This window comes from Stegostoma tigrinum, chromosome X (genome assembly GCF_030684315.1).
Source record: "Stegostoma tigrinum isolate sSteTig4 chromosome X, sSteTig4.hap1, whole genome shotgun sequence".
Classification (NCBI taxonomy): Eukaryota; Metazoa; Chordata; class Chondrichthyes; order Orectolobiformes; family Stegostomatidae; genus Stegostoma; species Stegostoma tigrinum.
In genome coordinates, this window is record NC_081404.1 from 9,647,094 (window position 1) to 9,665,459 (window position 18,366).

Consider the following 18,366-nt stretch of genomic DNA (forward strand, 5'->3'; position numbering starts at 1 on the left):
ATTAGATAGTTTAAGGAAAGATGGATCAAATATATTTAAGTTGGCGTGTTCAAATCACTTGTTTGTCGTTTTTAATGTTACAATACATAATAGAACATAGAACAATACGGCATGGAACAGGCCCTTCGGCCCACAATGTTGTGCTGACCTATTATCCTACTAAAATTAAACTACTCTGCATACCCTCCATTTTACTATCCTCCATGTGCCTATCCAAGAGTCACTTAAATGTCTCTGATGTATCTGACTCCACTAGCACTACTGGCAGTGTATTCCACACTTGCACAACTGTGTGTGAAGATCCTACCTCTGACATCTCCCCTGTACCTTCCTCCAATCACCTTAAAATTATGCCCCCTCCTAATAGTCATTTCCACTCTGGGAAAAAGTCTCTGACTATCCACTCTATCTATGCCTCATCATCTTGTACACCTCTATCAAGACACCGCTCATCCTTCTTGCCAATGAAAAAAGCTCTAGCTCCCTTAGCCTTTCCTCATAAGACCTACCCTCCAGTCCAGGCAGCATCCTGGTAAATCTCTGCACCCTCTCTAAAGCTTGCACATCCTTCCTATAGTGAGGTGACCAAAACTGAACACAATATTCCAAATGTGGTCTAATCAGGGTTTTATAGAACTATAGCATAACCTCGCGGCTCTTAAACTCAATTCCCTTGCCAACAAAAGCCAGTGTACCATATGCCCTCTTAACAACCCTATCAACATAGGCAGCAACTTAGAGGGATCTGTTGATGTGGATCCCAAGATCCCTGTTCCTCTGCACTGCCAAGAATTCTGCCATTAACCCTATATTCTGCATTCAAATTCGACCTTCCAAAATGAATTACTTCACTTTTCTGCGTTAAATTCTATCTGCCACTTCTTTGCCCAGCTCTGCATCCTATCAATGTCCCATTGCAACCTACAGCAGCCCTCCACACTGTCCACAACTCCACCAACCTTCATGTCATCAGCAATCTTACTAACCCACCCTCCGACTTCCTCATCCAAGTCACTTATAAAGATCACAGAGCAGAGATCCCCACATAGATCTGTGCGGAACACCACTGGTCACCGAACTCCAGGCCGAATACTTTCCATCTATTACCACCCTCTATTGGGCAGCCAGTTTTGTATCCAGACAGCCAAATTTCACCATGCCACCTCACTTTCTGAATGAGCCTACCATGGGGAACCTTATTAAATGCCTAACTAAAATCGATATACGCCACATCCACTGCTCAATTTTCAGTGTGTTTTGTCACATCCTCAAGAATTCAGTGAGTCTAGTGAGGCATGACCTGCCCCCCTCAAAGCCACATTGACTATTTCTAATCAAACTGTGCTTTTCCAAATAATCAAAATGCTATCTCTCAGAATCCTCTCCAGTGAAATTTGCCCACCACGGAAGACACCCAGGATTATCCCTATTCCCTTTCTTGAACACGGGAATAACATTTACCACCCTCCAATCATCTGGTACTAATCCAGCGAGCAGGGAGGTCACAAAGATCATCGCCAAAAGGTGCAATCTCTTCTGTCACATCCCATAGTAACCTTAGATATATCTCATCTGGCCCAGGGTACTTATCTATCCTCATGTTTTTCAAAATTTCTAGCACATCCTTTCGAACATCAACCTGTTTGAGCATGTCTGCCTGTTTCATGCTGTCCTCAAGTGTCAAGCCGAGTACTCTCACTGGTGAGTACAGAAGTATTCGTTAAGGACCTCCCCCACCTCCTCTCAAGTTCCCTCCACTATCCCAGATTGGCCCCACCCTCACTCTGGCCATCCTCTTGTTCCTCACATTAGCTTAGAACACCTTGGGGTTTTCTTTGATCCAGCCTGACCAGATTTTCTTATTTCCCCCCCCCCCCCCCCCCCCCCCCCGTCTTGCTGTCCTGCATCTATTTTTCGGTTCCTTCCTGGCTACCTTGTAGACTTCTAGAGCCCTGTCCAATCCTTACTTCCTCAACTTGAAGTAAGCTTCCTTCTTCCTCTTGACTAGGTGTCCCACATATCTTGTCATCCAAGGTTCTTTCACCTTATCATCCTTTCCTTGCCTCCGTGGGACAGACTTATCCAGCACTTGTCACAACCGCTCCATAAACTACCTCCACATTTCTGTCGTGCATTTCCCAGAGAACATCTGATCCCAATTCATGCTCTGCAGTTCTTGCCTAATAGCATTGTAATTCCCCCTTGCCCCAATTAAATACTGTCTCCTCCTGTCCCTCTCCATGACTATAGTAAAGGTCAGGGAGTTGTGATCACAAATCACCAAAATGCTCTCACATGGAGATCTGAGACCTGGCCTGGTTCTTTGCCAAGCACCAAATCCAATATTGCCTCCCCTCTAGTCAGCCTTGAGTCAGAAATCCTTCCTGGACACACCTGACGAAATCTGCTCTGTGCAAATAGTTTGCACTAAGGAAGCTCCAGTCTATATTAGGGGAGTTGAAGTCACCAGTGACAACAACCCTATTACTTCCATACCTTTCCACAGTCTGTCTCCCAATCTGTTCCTCAGTGTCTCTGTTGCTATGGGGGGGGGGGGGGGGGGGGGGCACAGTCGATAGAAAACTTCTAATAAATTGACTGCTCCTTTCCTGTTTCTGACTTCTACCCATACTGACTCAGTAGACACACCTTCCTCAAATGACCTCTCTTTCTGCAGCTGTTACCATCCCTGATTAGCAATGCCACTCCCCCACCCTATTTCTGTTGAAACATCTATACTCCAGAGCATCTAATAACTATTCCTGCCCCTGGATTATCCAAATCTGCATAAAAGGCCACAACATCCCCAGGGCAGGATTGACTGCCACGAGGGGTCATAGTTTTAAAGGTGTTGGGAGGAAGGTGTAGAGGAGACGTCAGGGGGAGGTTCTTCACCCAGAGAGTTGTGAGCGCATGGAATAGTTTACCAGTGGTAGTTGTGGAAGCAGAGTCATTAGTGCCATTTAAGCGACTGCTGGACATGCACATGGACAGCAGTGAATTGAGGGGAATGTAGGTTAGGTTATTTTATCTTTGGATTTGGATTATTCCACGGCACAACATTGTGGGCCGAAGGGCCTGTACTATGCTGTACTTTTCTATGATCTATGATCTAACATCATAGCTCCAAGTACTGATCCATGCTTGAAGTTCATCACCCTTATTCCTGACACTGCTTGCTTTAAAAAAATAGACACACTTCAAACTGTCACACTTAGTGCAACTTTGTCCCTTCTGAGTCAGAGTCAGAGCCAGGCTCAATGCCAGAGACCTGGCCACTATAGCTTTCCCTTGGTAGGTCATTCCTCCTCCTCCTCCCCTCCCCCCCAGAACAGTATCCAAAGCACTATGCTTATTATTGAGGGGAACGGCCACAGGGGATCCCTGCACTGTCTACCTACAGGTGATGTCAGAAGGGACACTAGTAGTGACCCTTTCCTCCCACATCCTACAAGAGCCTGCAACTGCTTGAGCTTCCATTCCCTCTACTCTAGATTGCCAAAAGAATTAAAATCAAAAAGAACTTACCTTTCCAACCCTCCAGTCTTTTTTTTGGTTAGAGGAGGATGGGTGGGAGATATTACACATGTAGTATTTTGGGTTTAGCCAACGCCGGAATATATTAGTTCACTTCCTAGCTGCGCCCTGGCTTGTGCTCTCACCACTCCCACTGCTGACTCACAAGGCAAGTTATTTTTATGGGGAAACCTTACCTGCCTGGCTGCCCTCTGGACTAGATGTGATGATCCTGGTCATTATCATGGTTCAAGAGCTGACACCATGTGTTAAAGGTGTAAGATCTCTTTGAGGCTTGCAGCAAAGTGAAGCTGTGAAATTGAGATACGACTCTTGTTTAATAGAAATGGTTGGTAGATGAACGATGGGGGTATGATGCATTGCATAGGGTGAGGCTAGTGGTACAGTTGATGGAACGTGGCACTTCAAGATGCATTTGCTGACCTTAACTACTAGTCCATTGCTAGCACTGACTTTAATGGATGTCAGTTCCCACTGACTTCAGAATTTGTCTGCCTTCCTGTGGCTAGAGGACCTATGCTTTTTCCATCTCTTGCACCCAGACCTCTAGTACCTAAGAGCCTGCTTTCTTCCATGTCATGTCGTGCCATTTCTTGGTCTTTCCGGTCCAAGTTACTTTTGCAATGCATTCTAATGTCTGAACTGAAATGCATGTCATCTTGCAGATTTGCAGGTTAGCTTTAAGTAGTACAAAAGCATGTAAATTAGCAAGCAGCTTGGTGTTTACATGCTGCTTTGCAACAAACGAATGGATCACTTACATAAACAGGTTGGTTACATGAAATATATTATTATGTACTTTAGTCTTTGGCTTAAATACACAAGTTTTTCGATACCAAGATAAGAGGAGTGTTGCCACTGTGCCAAGCTACCCCAGTTAAAGATAGAATAAATAGCCAACACTGTAAACTAAAAAGGTTGAATATATATGGATTTTCACTCCTTTTATTACATAGCGATGCAATACAATACATGTACATGCAGGAATATTCCACTTTATCAATCTAAATTTATTGTGATTTGAGCACTTGAATACGTAGATCACAATGTGCTAATGTGAATCTATACATTTAGCAAAAGTAGCAGTTTATTTTATGCTAGTTATATTTTTCTTTAATAAATGCAATTTTAGTTGAAAATATCTGTTTTATCTATCTTGTAACAGACAAAATAATGGCTACATAATTCATATGAAAGAAAAGGTCTAGATATTGAAGAATTTAAATTATAAATAGCTGATTGTATGTCAGACAGGAGACAACAGGACTGCTGTACGTGGTAAAAGCCAAAGAGGAGGAGCAGTAAGCTCAAGGACAAGGGCAGCAGATACACTATCTGCAAGTTCCCCTCCAAGCCACACACCATCCTGACTTGGAAATATATCACCAGTGTTGCTGGGTCAAAAATCCTGGAACTCCCTCTCTAACTGCACAATATCTCCACAAGGACTGCAGTGGTTCAAGAAAGCACCTCACAGTCTCCTCAAAAAGTTAATGAAGGATGAGCAATAAGTGGTGGCCTAGCTAGCAACACTCACATTCTGAATTAAAAGAAAAAAAAGCAGGAACCAGAATGAGATCATCAAATTGCACTAACTCTGTTCCAGAGAGAAACCTGGACTCTGATGGCCAAGAGCTTATGGTGTTGGACTCAAAATCCAACGGGGTTTCCACCGGCACATTCGAATCCTGCTCACAGCAGAGAAATGTGCCGTTATTTGGTGACTTTAAAACGGACTGTCTGGATGTAAACTTTCAAATATAGCTTCAGGTACAAAGTTTAACTCCACCTTTAAAAAAGAAACCTTAGGTGTGAACACTAAAGTTGAGTATCAATAGTTGACATTAATTTTGCCTAATCATGTCTTTAGATGTATATTGATCACTCTTGACAGTTTATCAAATATTATTATGTAGTCTTTTAAGGCTTTTTAATAAAGAAATTTTCAACAGGAAAAAAAATCCAAATTCTGCATCTCAAAAGTTGTACAACATTAATTTCAATAGAAACGTACAAAGACAAATCCTTACAGAGCTGATTATCAAATTGGCAAATTAAAAAATCCAAATAGGAACAGCACAACCCAGGCTGAATGTTAGAATACAAGGACAGAATTTTCGTTTATATAGTACCTTTCACAGCCACAGGACATCCCAGAGTGTCCCACTCAAATCTGTGGCAACTGGTCAGATACAGGTCCCTCGAGTACAGCAGCTCAGTGGATCTTTTCCAGTCAGAAGACTAATTGGGCTTTTACAGGCTCCTTTTGGATTTGCACAGATTGGAATATTTGCTATTTAATAACCCTTACCAAAACTGGCTTTGTAAAGTATTTTGTATTGAAAGATTTTCCCTTTCCAGAGTGATACTCCATTTATTTCATAAACAGTTTCCAAAATGCTGCCATCAACACTTGGCAGTCTACTTTACAGCATTGGTCTTGGTTTTGAGGAGTAATACTTCATTAATTGATCATGGACCTGGAACTGGAGGAGAAACCAGCAGATCAAAAGAAATCTAAAGACTTATACAAGGTCTATAGATGGCACAACCAAAAGACAAACATCAGTGGTTGCCTTACCATTATGATGGAGGATCACTGGACCCGAAACATCAACTCTATTTCTCTGTACAGATGCTGCCAGACCAGCTGAGTTTTTCCGCAGTTTCTTGTGTTGCCCTACTATTAATCTTCAGGTAAAACCTATTCCAGCTTTCAAACAAACAAAATCTAAAACCTGAATGAAAATCCTGGATGCAGAGTGAAATGTGAACAGAGTAAAGTTACACCTGGTCTTGATTGATTTTGCTGCATGAATACATAATATATTTTAAACAACAGAGTATATAAAGGCTAAGGCTTTCTCAAAGATAATGACAAAGATTCAACTGAAAAACCTGGTATATATCATAAAACGTTTGTGCATATATGATTTATGCAAAACTCCAAAATATGAACAATTTGGTTATAAAAGGTATCTCAGAATTGCTCCAAGCAATCCACGTTGATCTCTGAAACCAGTTCCGTTTTATTCACCATGGAGTCAAGCTATGAGTCAGGCAGTACTCCTAGTTCTACCCATGGCTTTCCCTCATTCTAATATGGAACTTGTTGCTGTGCCTAATTGCACTTTCAGCTTGCACAACAAACATTCCAATGGAGCAAGTTTTCCCAGTTTTAACTCACCTCAGCTTATTTTTTCCTCAGTCTACTCTATTGCAAAGCTGTTCACACTACTAGCTTTTGCCCAAAGCATTGGTAAGCCATATTTTTGGATGTGTTGTCACTAAAACCCTTAAATATCTTTGTATTAACTGCAGTAGAAAGTCCCAGCAAGGGTTTAAAAAAAGGGTAACAGTAATACATCTGGGCTGGTAGGGGGCAACACCCTTGCAAGATGCTCCTTGAAGGGTATGCCACAAAGAAGTTGAAAAAGGCCCACACGCTTAAAGCAGCGGTGTACTGTGGAATAAAGGTTAGAGGACATGTTGTACCATATTTACGTAGACTGCTTTTCTGGGGTTCTGGGCAGCTGCCTAAAACAGATGCGGAGTACACACCACTCAATTCCTGAGTGGCCCCGGTGGAAAAGATAGATATGGCTTATTTTTACATGTCTGGATCCAGATGGAGTGAGTGTAATATCTTTCCCATGGCACACTCGGGGTCACTCTGGGCAGCGTAGATGTCCTAATATTCGTCACCTGCAGTGTGAGGTGCCTGCAAATTTTTGGTGCTGTGGCACATAAAATGTCAATGAGGCCCAGTGTCCAATATGCTGCATTAAGTCTGAGACCCAAAGCAGACACAAGCAATTTCTATTTTTTTTTTTGAGAGGCTTGTTCACAGCAAACCTAGTTCCGATATAGTGCTCAACATCTCATTCCAAATGGAAATTGATCCATTAACTAAGCAAGGCCCAATATTCTAACTCAGGGGGTGGGGTGAGAGAGGGGGTCAAGGGGCAGGTCTGTGTTTTGGCAGCACAGGGCAGGAGGGGATATAACTCCTGTTGGGGTGCTGCTGAAGAGTGTGATGGTAACGTGCCATTTGTGTGAGGGGTTGCTGCTGAAATACTGGTGTCTGCACTGCTGCCTGCACTATTGTTGTGTCAGATGCCACAAGAAACAAAGATGATGGTAAACTCCAGGATTCAAATATGTGCAGTTCTTTAAGTTCCATGATGTAGAAATTAGTTTTTTGGATTAATTTCTTAAATATTGGGAAGCTGTCTGCTGGCAGACATGACTGCTTTCATACCCTTGGAACAGTATACTGCGATTGATCCAAGTTGTGTAATAGCCAATTGTAACACTAAATTCACTACTGCCTCGGTTCCATTTTCTATACACCCTCTGTTTAGGTCTGAAAAAGTTATATTTTCCGTACTAGCAATCCTTATAAGGTTTTCATTAAGATTGCAATAATATGTTAAATGGTAGATGGAACTGCATTTACGCTTCCTGAACTTTTCACACAAGACACTAAATAGATTTCCACTGCATTATGATGTCTGAGTTAGATCTGTTCTAGACTTGGAAAAAGCATCACAATTTCCAAGAACATCTCTCCCTCCCCCACTGATGTTTAGATAACCACAGGAAGCGACTAATGCTGCAGACAATATGGCTTTCTCGATATGCTGAAGGCAGTCTCTGGAACGTGCTTGATGAATTAAAGCAAATAAAAACAGTAAGTGAATACAAGATGCCATTAAAAATGTTACATAATACTTTAAGTGGTATAAAATACTTCAATTGAGATAAAACCATTAAAAAAGTTGGCATAAACCAAAAACAAACTCATTATTGGGTTTAATAAACTTGTTGCTATGCCTTATTGCAGAATCACTCTATTCTTCCTTCAAATCGAACCTGTAACATGAAAAGAAAATGTATTTTGGTATCCTGTATTTTTTAAAAAATACATTAGAAAATATTCTCTCCCCTCCTGGCACCGGCAACTCACTGGGGAACAGGTTCAAAGGCACTGACCGGCACCCCTGCATCCCCCCCCCGCATCAGAAAAATAGTGAAACTTTATTTGTTTAGGCTGACAGATGAAGGTATTTTTTAAAAATCAAGCTGTTTGGACATGTTATAACAGACCCCTGTCTAAACAACAACACACTAAGGTATTTCAATTGTTAAGGGGATCACAGATGAGCTGGATACCGTCCTCGTCTTTTTAGTGACGTGGCTTATGCTAACATTAGCATTACCATCTACATGTCACAAAGGAAATCATTTACAAAAAACACAATAAAAACATGGAAATAACAATACTGGTCCAAAGTCATTTCCAAGATCTTTTGCTTTTTTACTTTACACCAACAGTTTCTGATAATCAAACAACACCTCACTGCTTCAGAGAAATTTAGACAGGAAGTTCCGCTGATCTGCTATCACCCTGGGTTGCAAAACTGTTGTTGCTGCTTCTCTGAAACCATGAATCCCAAAACCCCTGCATTCACCATGAGGAGATTGACCATATTTCACTCTTTAGTCATCAGCCAAGGAAAAATCTCCACTACTATGATTTTAAAAAAAGGAAGAATATGGTTGGTGGGCAGTGGGCAGTGGGGGGGGGGGGGGGGCGAAGAGGGAGAGGAGCAAGAGAGAGAAAAATCAGGTAGGGAAGTAAGTATCACTGAACTTGAGAAAGATCAGTTACTGCTAAAATTCGGTAAACACAAATTGAAAACTGACAATGATATGCAACTCCTTGGCACACGTCTTATTCAAACAATATGGCTTGCTCACTTACCATTGTGTTATCTCCTGAGTCAAGTCTAGTGGTGACAGATCAAAATGGAGCTGGAAGAGAAGCAATAAGGACTTGGTTGCAATGCAGATTTAGTAAAATTAAGATGATAGGGAAAAAAAGTAACAGCTATACAGAAGTAGTGATAAGAGGGAAATGATTACAACCCTGCCAACGTTCTCAAATACCTCGAGTATCCTCCAGCAAATTAATGATTTTATAAAATCCCATTGAGACCATCATTCTTTTTCTTTTTTTCCCCCTCATTTCTGGTTTGGAACAGAATTGCAGTTGAGAATTGAACTCCTAACAGCAGTTTGGTATTGAAGTAAAAGAAGAGAATGAAAGACTGATGTTTTCTGTTGGAAACCGGCCTGGAAAGATAACGCAGGCTAAGTACTGTTCAAGCCACACAACAGGCGAACTGGCACCGAGATGCTGTTATGCTCAGGGACTGCCAGTGAGTTGGATGTTGAATTGGTTAATCAAGAGGGGACTGGTGCTCGCTAGCCAACCACAGCAAATGTTGACAAATAAACAGAAACCCAAGGGTGAACTGGGTTTTGACTGGGCTTTTGGGCAGGAGGCAGAGTTTTTTTGGAAGCTACAGGAACTAGGTTTTAAAATTTGCACTCTCTAGTTATTTCTCCAGTCAACTTGTTGAAAATACCGAGAAAAGAACACCAGTCTATAAGAAATAACGAAAAGTCTCCAGAAGCAGTTTGCATTGACTGATGACTTCAGAATTAAAGCAAGATACAATCCTACTTGCCTGTAATACAATTCATGGATTTCATGAAAGCTTGGTGTTCAGTAACAAATGAGTTATCGGACTGGCAACTTAGGATTCTTTTATTATTTTTTAAAACTTATCCTTTAATTGCACCTGTTTGTCAGTACAAGAATGGGTTTTTGGTGATCAAAAAAATTGGGCTCATACAAGATATACTAATTAGAATGCCTTGCAGTTATCTGTGCTGTGCAAACTTATTTTCTTGATAATAGTTAATTAAGTTATAAACTTGGTATCTGTAATTGGTTATTTGCAAAGTCTAGTTAGAAACAAATAAGCAATTGAGGGCCATCAAATGCTTTAATTTCACTATGTTGCAAATCAAGTCTGAGTTGATCGGAGTTGCTATCCCAGTGTCACAACAAGCCTCAGGATTGACACAGCTTGTAGCTATTCAATTTTCCTCAGTTCAATCATGATAATTTAAAATAATTGCAGTGCTATTTTTTTATAGACATTTACAACTTTTGTGCAAATTGCACAGAGGTGTACCTTTCCAATCTCTCTGGACATGAAGGAAACACTGTTCTTCACCGTGAGCTCCAGCTTTCTTTTCTGTGCTTCCTCCAATGATATTTCAAACTCAAATCTGGGGAGGGAGAAAAAAGCACAAGAACATGAAGTCCAGAATAAGAAAAGACTGATGTGCCCATCAGCCTAGTTGTATCCTTACCACACCAACTGTTGGCATCTTATTTTAGAGACACCAGCTTCCTGCCCCAAGCTTTCTAGAGGGGGGGAAAAAAAATAAACTGAACTTTTAAAAAATTGTCTTTAACTTATCATCCACCATCTTGACAGATTGTAATGCACACCCATTTCCAATATTCCAACTGACCCCAAAACAGACTTTGTTCCCTCGGAGGTTGTTCCAGATATTGGGGGGGGGGGGGGGGAAAGAGGGGCAGATTTCTTCTGATTAGAACATAGATGGAGGGGAGATGTGTAGAACATTTCACAAACCACTTAAAAGTAATTTACTGTTCATAAATTACTGTGATTGCAGAGTCAACTTGTATAGGGAATCTAATCAGATTATTTAAAATGTGTTGTAATATTGCTTACACAACAATAAAACACAAATTATGTCCCTGTTATTATCCCAAAATTCCCCCAAAGTCATGAATTTCTCCCAAATTCCATGAAGTTTTAAACATGTGCAAAAGGTCAGATTTGGTGGCATGATTTTACTGTTTAAATAAAGGATGATCAAAAATTTACAATCATGTTACCACTGCTATTTAGAAGTATCCGGACAATAACACTGCCTCCTTAGGTATAATGGGTATTTCCTTAGTTCCAAGCCTGTGCATAAGCCTGTTTTTTTATTCACTCTCCCCCTTTTCCTTGGATTGCTTCTTCCCATTAGAAAGCAGAAGAATAGTATTAGGCTATTTAAATCATTAGATATGCTGTGCTATTCAATATGATCATGGCTGACCATCCAACACAGTACCCTGCTCCTGCTTTTTCCCCATAACCTTTGATCCCTTTGGCCCGCTGAACTATATCTAACCCCTTCTTGGGGAACATTCAATGTTTTGGCTTCAACTGCTTTCTGTGGCAGAGAATTCAACAGGCTGATCACTCTCTATTTGAAGACATTTTTCCTCATCGGAGTCTTAAATGGCCCATTCCTTGTATCCTTTAACTGTGACCCCTGGTTCTCGACTTTCCGGTTATCAGGAACATCCTTCCCATGTCTCATGTTGTTAGAATTTTATAGGTTTCTATGAGATTCCTCACCCCTCTCCTAAACTCCAGTGAATACAATCCTAACCAATCCAGTCTCTCTTCATATAATTGATTGCTGGGGTTGCAGAACTGAGTCTGGTAAACCCTTAGTGCATTCACTCCACAGCTATAACATCTTTCCTCAGATAAAAAGACCAAAACTGCACACAAAACAAGATCCTGTACAATTGCAGCAAGAAATCTCTACTCCTGAACTTTAATAAAGCCTTTGACAAAGTTCTGCATTGTAGACTAATTAGTAAAGTTAGAGCACATGGGACTCTGAGTTTGCCAGCTGGATACCAAATTGGCTTAATGGTTGGAGACAGAGGGTGGTAGTGGAGGGCTGTTTTTTGGACTGGAGGTCCGTTAACAGCCGTGTTCCACAAGCACTGGTACTGGGTCCACTTTTGATGGTCATTTATATACACAATTTGGTTGAGAATATAGGAGGCATGGTTAGTAAGTTTGCAGACAACATCAAAATTGGTGGTATAGTGGACAATGAAGATGATTATCTAAGATTACAAAGAGATCTTGATAACTGGGTCAATGAGCTGAGAAATGGCAGATGGAGTTTAATTTGGATAAATGGGAGGTATTGCATTTTGGTTAGATAAACAAGGGCAGGACTTCTACAATGAATGGCAGGGCCCTAGGTAGTGTTGTAGGACACAAACATCTAGGGCTTCAGGCACATAATTCTTTGAAATTAATGTTGCAGGTAGACAGGGTAGTTAAGGTGTTTAGTACACTTGTCTTCACTGCTCAGACCATTGAGTATCAGAGTTAGGATGTCATGTTGAAGTTGTACAGAATGTTAGTGAAGCCTCTTCTGAAGTACTGTATTCAGTTCTGGTTGCCCAGCCAGAGGGAGGATATTATTAAATTGAACAGAGTTCAGAAAAGATTTACCAGGATGCTGACAGGAATGGTGGGGGTTTGAGTCAGAGAGAGAGGTTGGATAGGCTGGGACTTTTTATTTTTACTGGAGCATAGGAAGTGGAGGGGTCACCTTATAGAGGTTTATAAAATCACGAGGGGCATAGATAAGGTGAATAGTAAGGGCTTTTCCCTAAGGTTTGGAGAGTTCAAAAATATGCCCCTAGTTTTCAGGTAAGAGGAGAAAGTTTTAAAACGACGAGGGGCAACTTTTTTTTTAAAAAAAAAGTGGTCCGTGTATGGAATGAACCGCCAGAGAAAGTGGTGGGTGCAGATAGAGTCACAAAATTTAAAAAAGACATTTGGATAAGTACATGAATAAGAAGGGTTGGGAGGGATATGTGCCAAACGTAGGCAAGTGGGACTATTTTAGTTTGGGAACATGGTCAGCACGGACTAGTCACACAGAAAGATTTGTTTCCCATTTGCCTTCTTCACTGCTTGCTGTATCTACATCTTACCTTCAGCGACCGGTGTACAAGGACAACCAAGTCACATTGCACCTCCACCTTTCTCAATCTTTCGTCATTCCGATAAAAATCTGCCTTCCTGTTTTTGCTACCAAAGTGGATAGCCTCACATTCTCTCACCCACTCCATGAGTTCAAGTATTCTGCATTCCTTACTTGTCATTATAATCCGGATTGATTGTTTTCTTTTTTATACTGGTCTTCCTCTTTGTCACTCGATTTTTGTCAGGGAGCAGAATGAGAGACACATAGGGATCAGGGATCTCCTTGGAATGAAGCTTCAGATTCCTGCAACAACCAACCAACATTCAGCAAAGCTTTTGTATATATTTCATTGTATTGTAGAGATCATTTTCAATTATCCAACTGTAATCTTTCATGTAAACTCTTGTTTCAGCAGTAGACTTCCATAACTAAGTCTTCCAATGCCAGTGGGTACAGTGACCTTTGTGGGTTGCTATCCATGTTCTTTTTTTGTTCCCTAGATAGCAGATGAATGCAACTTGTAGTCACATCTATTAGAATGGAAAGTCAGTATTTTGGAGACAAGTTAAACCCAAGGGACTTAAATATGAGAGGCACCATTATGGAAATTCACAGACAATCCAAAAGTTAGCTGGATAATTGATAGTGAAGAGGGTGGCTGTCGACTGCAAGAAGAGATCAATAGTTTGTTTAAGTGGGTAGAAAACTGACAAATGGAATTCAAACTGGAGTCGTGTGAGGTTATGCATGGGGGGGGGGGGGGAGAAGGTAAACAAAGCAAGACAATAAACAGGAAGGTATGGAGAGGGATAGAAGTAGTCAGAGAGAGTATATGTCCACAGATTCCTGTGGATGGCAGGGCAGGTAGACAAAGGTCATAAAGAAGGCACATGGGATGCTTTCCTTCAATGAACAGAAGGGAAGGGATGATTTGTAGAATGATTAGAGGGGATGTGAGGAAAAAAAAAATTCAATACAGAGGGTGGTGGGTGTCTTGAATTTGCTGCCCAGTTTGAGGGCTGAGGTGGGAACCCTCACTGCATTTAGAAACCTGGATCTGCAGCTGAAATGCTGTAACTAGTAAGGCTGTGGACTAGGTGCATGGAAATGGGATTAAAATGGCCAGCTAGTTTACTCAGCTAGCACAAACATGATAGGCTGAATGGCCTGTTTGAGCTGTCACTTCTCTATTGTCATCAGTTCATTTTTTTAATGCTTTATTAACACTACTGTCTCCACTTAATAATTGTGAATTTTTCTTGACCGATTTTATCCTTTTTGAAAATTTGTTGTGAATTTCATTTGATGTAGCCTCATGCACCATGTACCCTGGACATTGTTTGAGCATGAGTGCTCACACGTGGGGGAGGAAACATTGATGGAAGTGAAATCAATTGATTGTGTCACATGCTCCTCAGTAGCTTCCTTTTTGGTCTCTGAACTGCACCTAATGTTAAGCTCAGAGGGATGTGATAAAATCATTGTTTGCTGAAATCAATATAGAATGTGATAAGATGAATTGCTGATTCATGAAGACCTGACGACCAATCTATGCATAACGTCCCTTGTGGGAAAATATACAGCACCACCATTAAGCTGAACACGATCAGTAACTGTGGTTGGAATCAAAGCTCAGGACTCTGGTGCTGCACACTGACATGTTGTATTTCCCACTCAGTAATTTCTTACTTTTCCAGCCAGAACACTCAGCATACTTACTTAGGCCAAGCACAGTTACCATGACACCTTTTTGTTTGGTCTGTTAAGAGTCATGGTGGTGAAAACTATACAGAAGTGAACAGAATCTCAAACCTCACCGCCACAAAGTAGTAAGTGCACCTATGTGCTTGAAAGGAACTTAGGAGAAGAGATAAAGTAGTTTGAGTCTATACTGATTGGAAGATAGAATGAGAGGTGACCTTACTGAAACATACAGGAGACTCGGGGGATTTGACAGGATAGATCTGGAGAGGTTGTTTCTTCTTGTGGGAGAGTCTAGGACCAGAGGGCATAATCTCAGAGTAAGGGATGGACCTTTTAAAGGCAGAGGTGAGGAGGAATTTCTTCTGAGGGTAGTGAATCTATGGAATTCTTTACAACTGTGAGCTGTAGAGGCTGGGTCATTAAGTATATTCAAGGCCAAGATACAGATTTTTAAAATCAATAAGGGAATCATATGGGAATAAGGCAGGGAAGTGGAGTTGAGAATCATTAGATCTGCAGTGATCGTATTGAATGATAGAGCAGATTTAAAGACATTATCTCATGTTATTTCACATTTCCAAATTTCAACAATGTTATTCCGAGAAAGGAGAGAAAAGTTTGCACAAATTTAGGAAACCTTGGACGAATTGCTAAAATGATTGAAGTGGTATGTCAATGGAGAAGGATCAACAGAGAATCCTTTATTAGACTTTATAAAAGGACAACAATAATGGTAGAAGTGATTCCAAGCCTGATTTCACAATTTACAATTTAGGAATTCAGTACCATCTGCATTTGACAATTTACTATAATCTGGTGAAAGTGTTACAATACGGAGAATTTTTCCATTGGAAATAGATATAATGACTAACAAAGTGAGGTGATGTAGCTATAGTATTCCTAAATTTGCAGGAATCCTCCATAAAGCAATCAATATATCCTGATAGAGAAGAGGCGGAAAGGGGGGAGGTCTGTGTACTGTACCAAGTCATCAGCAGTAAAATACAAAGACTGCCTACCAAACCCTTACCTGCAGGAATGCACCACAAGGAGCAGTTTTCCTTGCTGCACATGGTACTGCAGTGTCAGCTTGATCTGTGGTGACTCTAAAATATCCATTTTGCTGAAACAGGAAAAAAAGGACAGTGTCTGTGGTTATATGAAAAGATGAACAACTATGCAACTTGGTTTTGGAGCAGTCACATGAGCTATTCAATGTTAAGAGGCCTCCAGCTACACCCCAGTCACCTCCGATTTTCTTTGTGTGGGGGCTGGTGGTGACTACAAATTAGAGAACAAGGCATTATGGCATGATTTGACCTTTAACACTTGACCTTTACCAGGCTTAACAAAGCTAGTGTAGTCAACATATTCAATGGAATAATTTACAATTAATATGAAACTTAAAAACTTGTCATCTACCGATGCATTCTCTGTCGCAGATCCAGTTCAGATGACACCGATTCACTGTTTGGAACGCTGTTGTCGGAAACTGAATGGTTACTGGGATCATTTGCTAGTGACGAAACAGGTTTCAATTCACTCTCATCACTAGCTGAAGGCAAGAATGACACATTCTCCACCTCACAGCTAGCTGGGTCCTGTGCCATAGATTGAATTGAGAAAAGTTCCCTGGAATGCTCAGAAACTAGGATCTGTGGCAAAGTAAAAAAAAAAGACACAACATTGGCATTAAATTAAAAAAAAACCAATTACAGCAAACCCATTACATAAAAAGAGCACCCACATGTATAAACAGAACACTTGGAGCTACAAAGAACAGAAAACTTGGAATTAATGATTAAAACAGTGAGCAGCCCCATCTGCAAAGGAATAGAACAGTCAGGGTTACTTTGAATCAGGCCTCATTGTGTGGTAAAGGCCATTCACCACAGTTTGGGCAAATGCATGGCAGATGAAATATAATGGTCGAGAAATGGGAAGCTATCCACTTTGATATCAAAAACGGTAAAGCAGATTATCTGAATTGCAATAGATTGGAAAAGTGGGAGGATCAACAAGACCCGAGTGTCCTTGTACACCTGTTGCTGAAAGCAAGCATGCAGGTGCAACAAATGGTGACGAAGGCAAAATGGTACACTGGCCTTCATAGCAAGTACAGGAGCAGGGACGTCTTGCTGCAACTGTTCAGGGCCTTGGACCAACTGTGTGTAGTTTTGGTCTCCTTTTCGGAGGATGGATATTCTGGTAATGGAGGGAGTGCAGCGAAGGGTTTACTCGACAGATTCCTAGGATGGCAGGACTGACATATGAAGGGACACTGGATCAGTTAAGGACTATATTCATTGGAGTTTAATGAACAAGAGGGATTGCATAGAAATCTGTAAAATTGTAACAGGTTTAGACAGGGTAAATGCAGGAAGGATGTTCCCAATGACTGGGGAGCCCAGAACCAGAGGTCGCAGTTCAGGTGGATTTGCTAGGCCATTTTAGGACTGAGACGAGGAGAAATGTCTTCACCTAGAGAGCGGTCAACCTGTGGAATTCTCTGCAACAAAAACTAGCTGAGGCCAAACCATTGGATGTTTTCAGGGAGGAGTTAGAGATAGTTCTTAGAGCTAAAAGAGATCGAAGGATATAGGACGACAGTGGGAATATCGTTCAGCCATGATCATACTGAATGGCAGAGTTGGCACCAATGGCTGAATGGCATACACCTGCTACTTTCTATGTTTATAAAATGTAGAAATGCTTTCTACGTATATGTAAACACAAGCATGCATAGGTACACACAAGTATACAGAACACATACACACACACACACACACATCCAAGTTCACATAGCCACACACATGTTTAAAGAAACAGTAAATATTTATTTTGTGATAATAAAATGTGAGGCTGGATGAACACAGCAGGCCAAGCAGCATCTCAGGAGCACAAAAGCTGACGTTTCGGGCCTAGACCGTTCATCAGAGGCCTGAAACGTCAGCTTTTGTGCTCCTGAGATGCTGCTTGGCCTGCTGTGTTCATCCAGCCTCACATTTTATTATCTTGGAATTCTCCAGCATCTGCAGTTCCCATTATCACCAATATTTATTTTGTATTCACTTACCCCCAGCATGACTTTCAACATGATTTGACTACTGGGTCCTGAATTCTCTAACTTAAACCATTTGTCTAAAGTCAGATTCTTGCTGGTCAGCAGTTGGCAGAGTGGGAGTGTCAGAGTCCCCAGGACATGACTGTCATCTTTAACCTAGGCAACAATTTTGAAAATACCTTGTAAAATGAAAATATCACATGCCAGTACCATTGAAGTCAAGTAAAAGGATGCTAGCTAGATATGGTGGTTTAAAAATCTGATAAAAACAAAATCCATTAAATTTACTCAATCAGCTGTTGTTCCTGCCCATTGAGTTAAGTTTGATAATATACTGAGATGGATTTGCTCATGTGCTGAGGTGACTTAACCAA

General features: G+C 41.0%; 1 protein-coding gene across 5 annotated transcripts in view; it reads right to left on the reverse strand.

Annotated features, from left to right (window-relative positions):
* Positions 1–4,455: 4,455 nt before the first annotated feature.
* The window catches only part of esyt1a (extended synaptotagmin-like protein 1a), a 132,202-nt gene continuing 118,291 nt past the window's right edge, over positions 4,456–18,366 (reverse strand). For 4 of the 5 annotated variants that reach the window (XM_048523350.1, XM_059643449.1, XM_048523351.1 and 1 more), the window contains 7 exons: positions 18,005–18,148; positions 16,351–16,583; positions 15,959–16,051; positions 13,396–13,527; positions 10,587–10,683; positions 9,305–9,354; positions 4,456–8,412 (listed from right to left, as the gene is read on the reverse strand). In XM_048523350.1, the coding sequence (XP_048379307.1) occupies positions 8,391–8,412; positions 9,305–9,354; positions 10,587–10,683; positions 13,396–13,527; positions 15,959–16,051; positions 16,351–16,583; positions 18,005–18,148 (771 nt within the window). In that variant the 3' untranslated portion in view covers positions 4,456–8,390. The remainder of the gene's footprint in view (positions 8,413–9,304; positions 9,355–10,586; positions 10,684–13,395; positions 13,528–15,958; positions 16,052–16,350; positions 16,584–18,004; positions 18,149–18,366) is intronic. The other variant, XR_009443513.1, reaches the window with a different exon arrangement.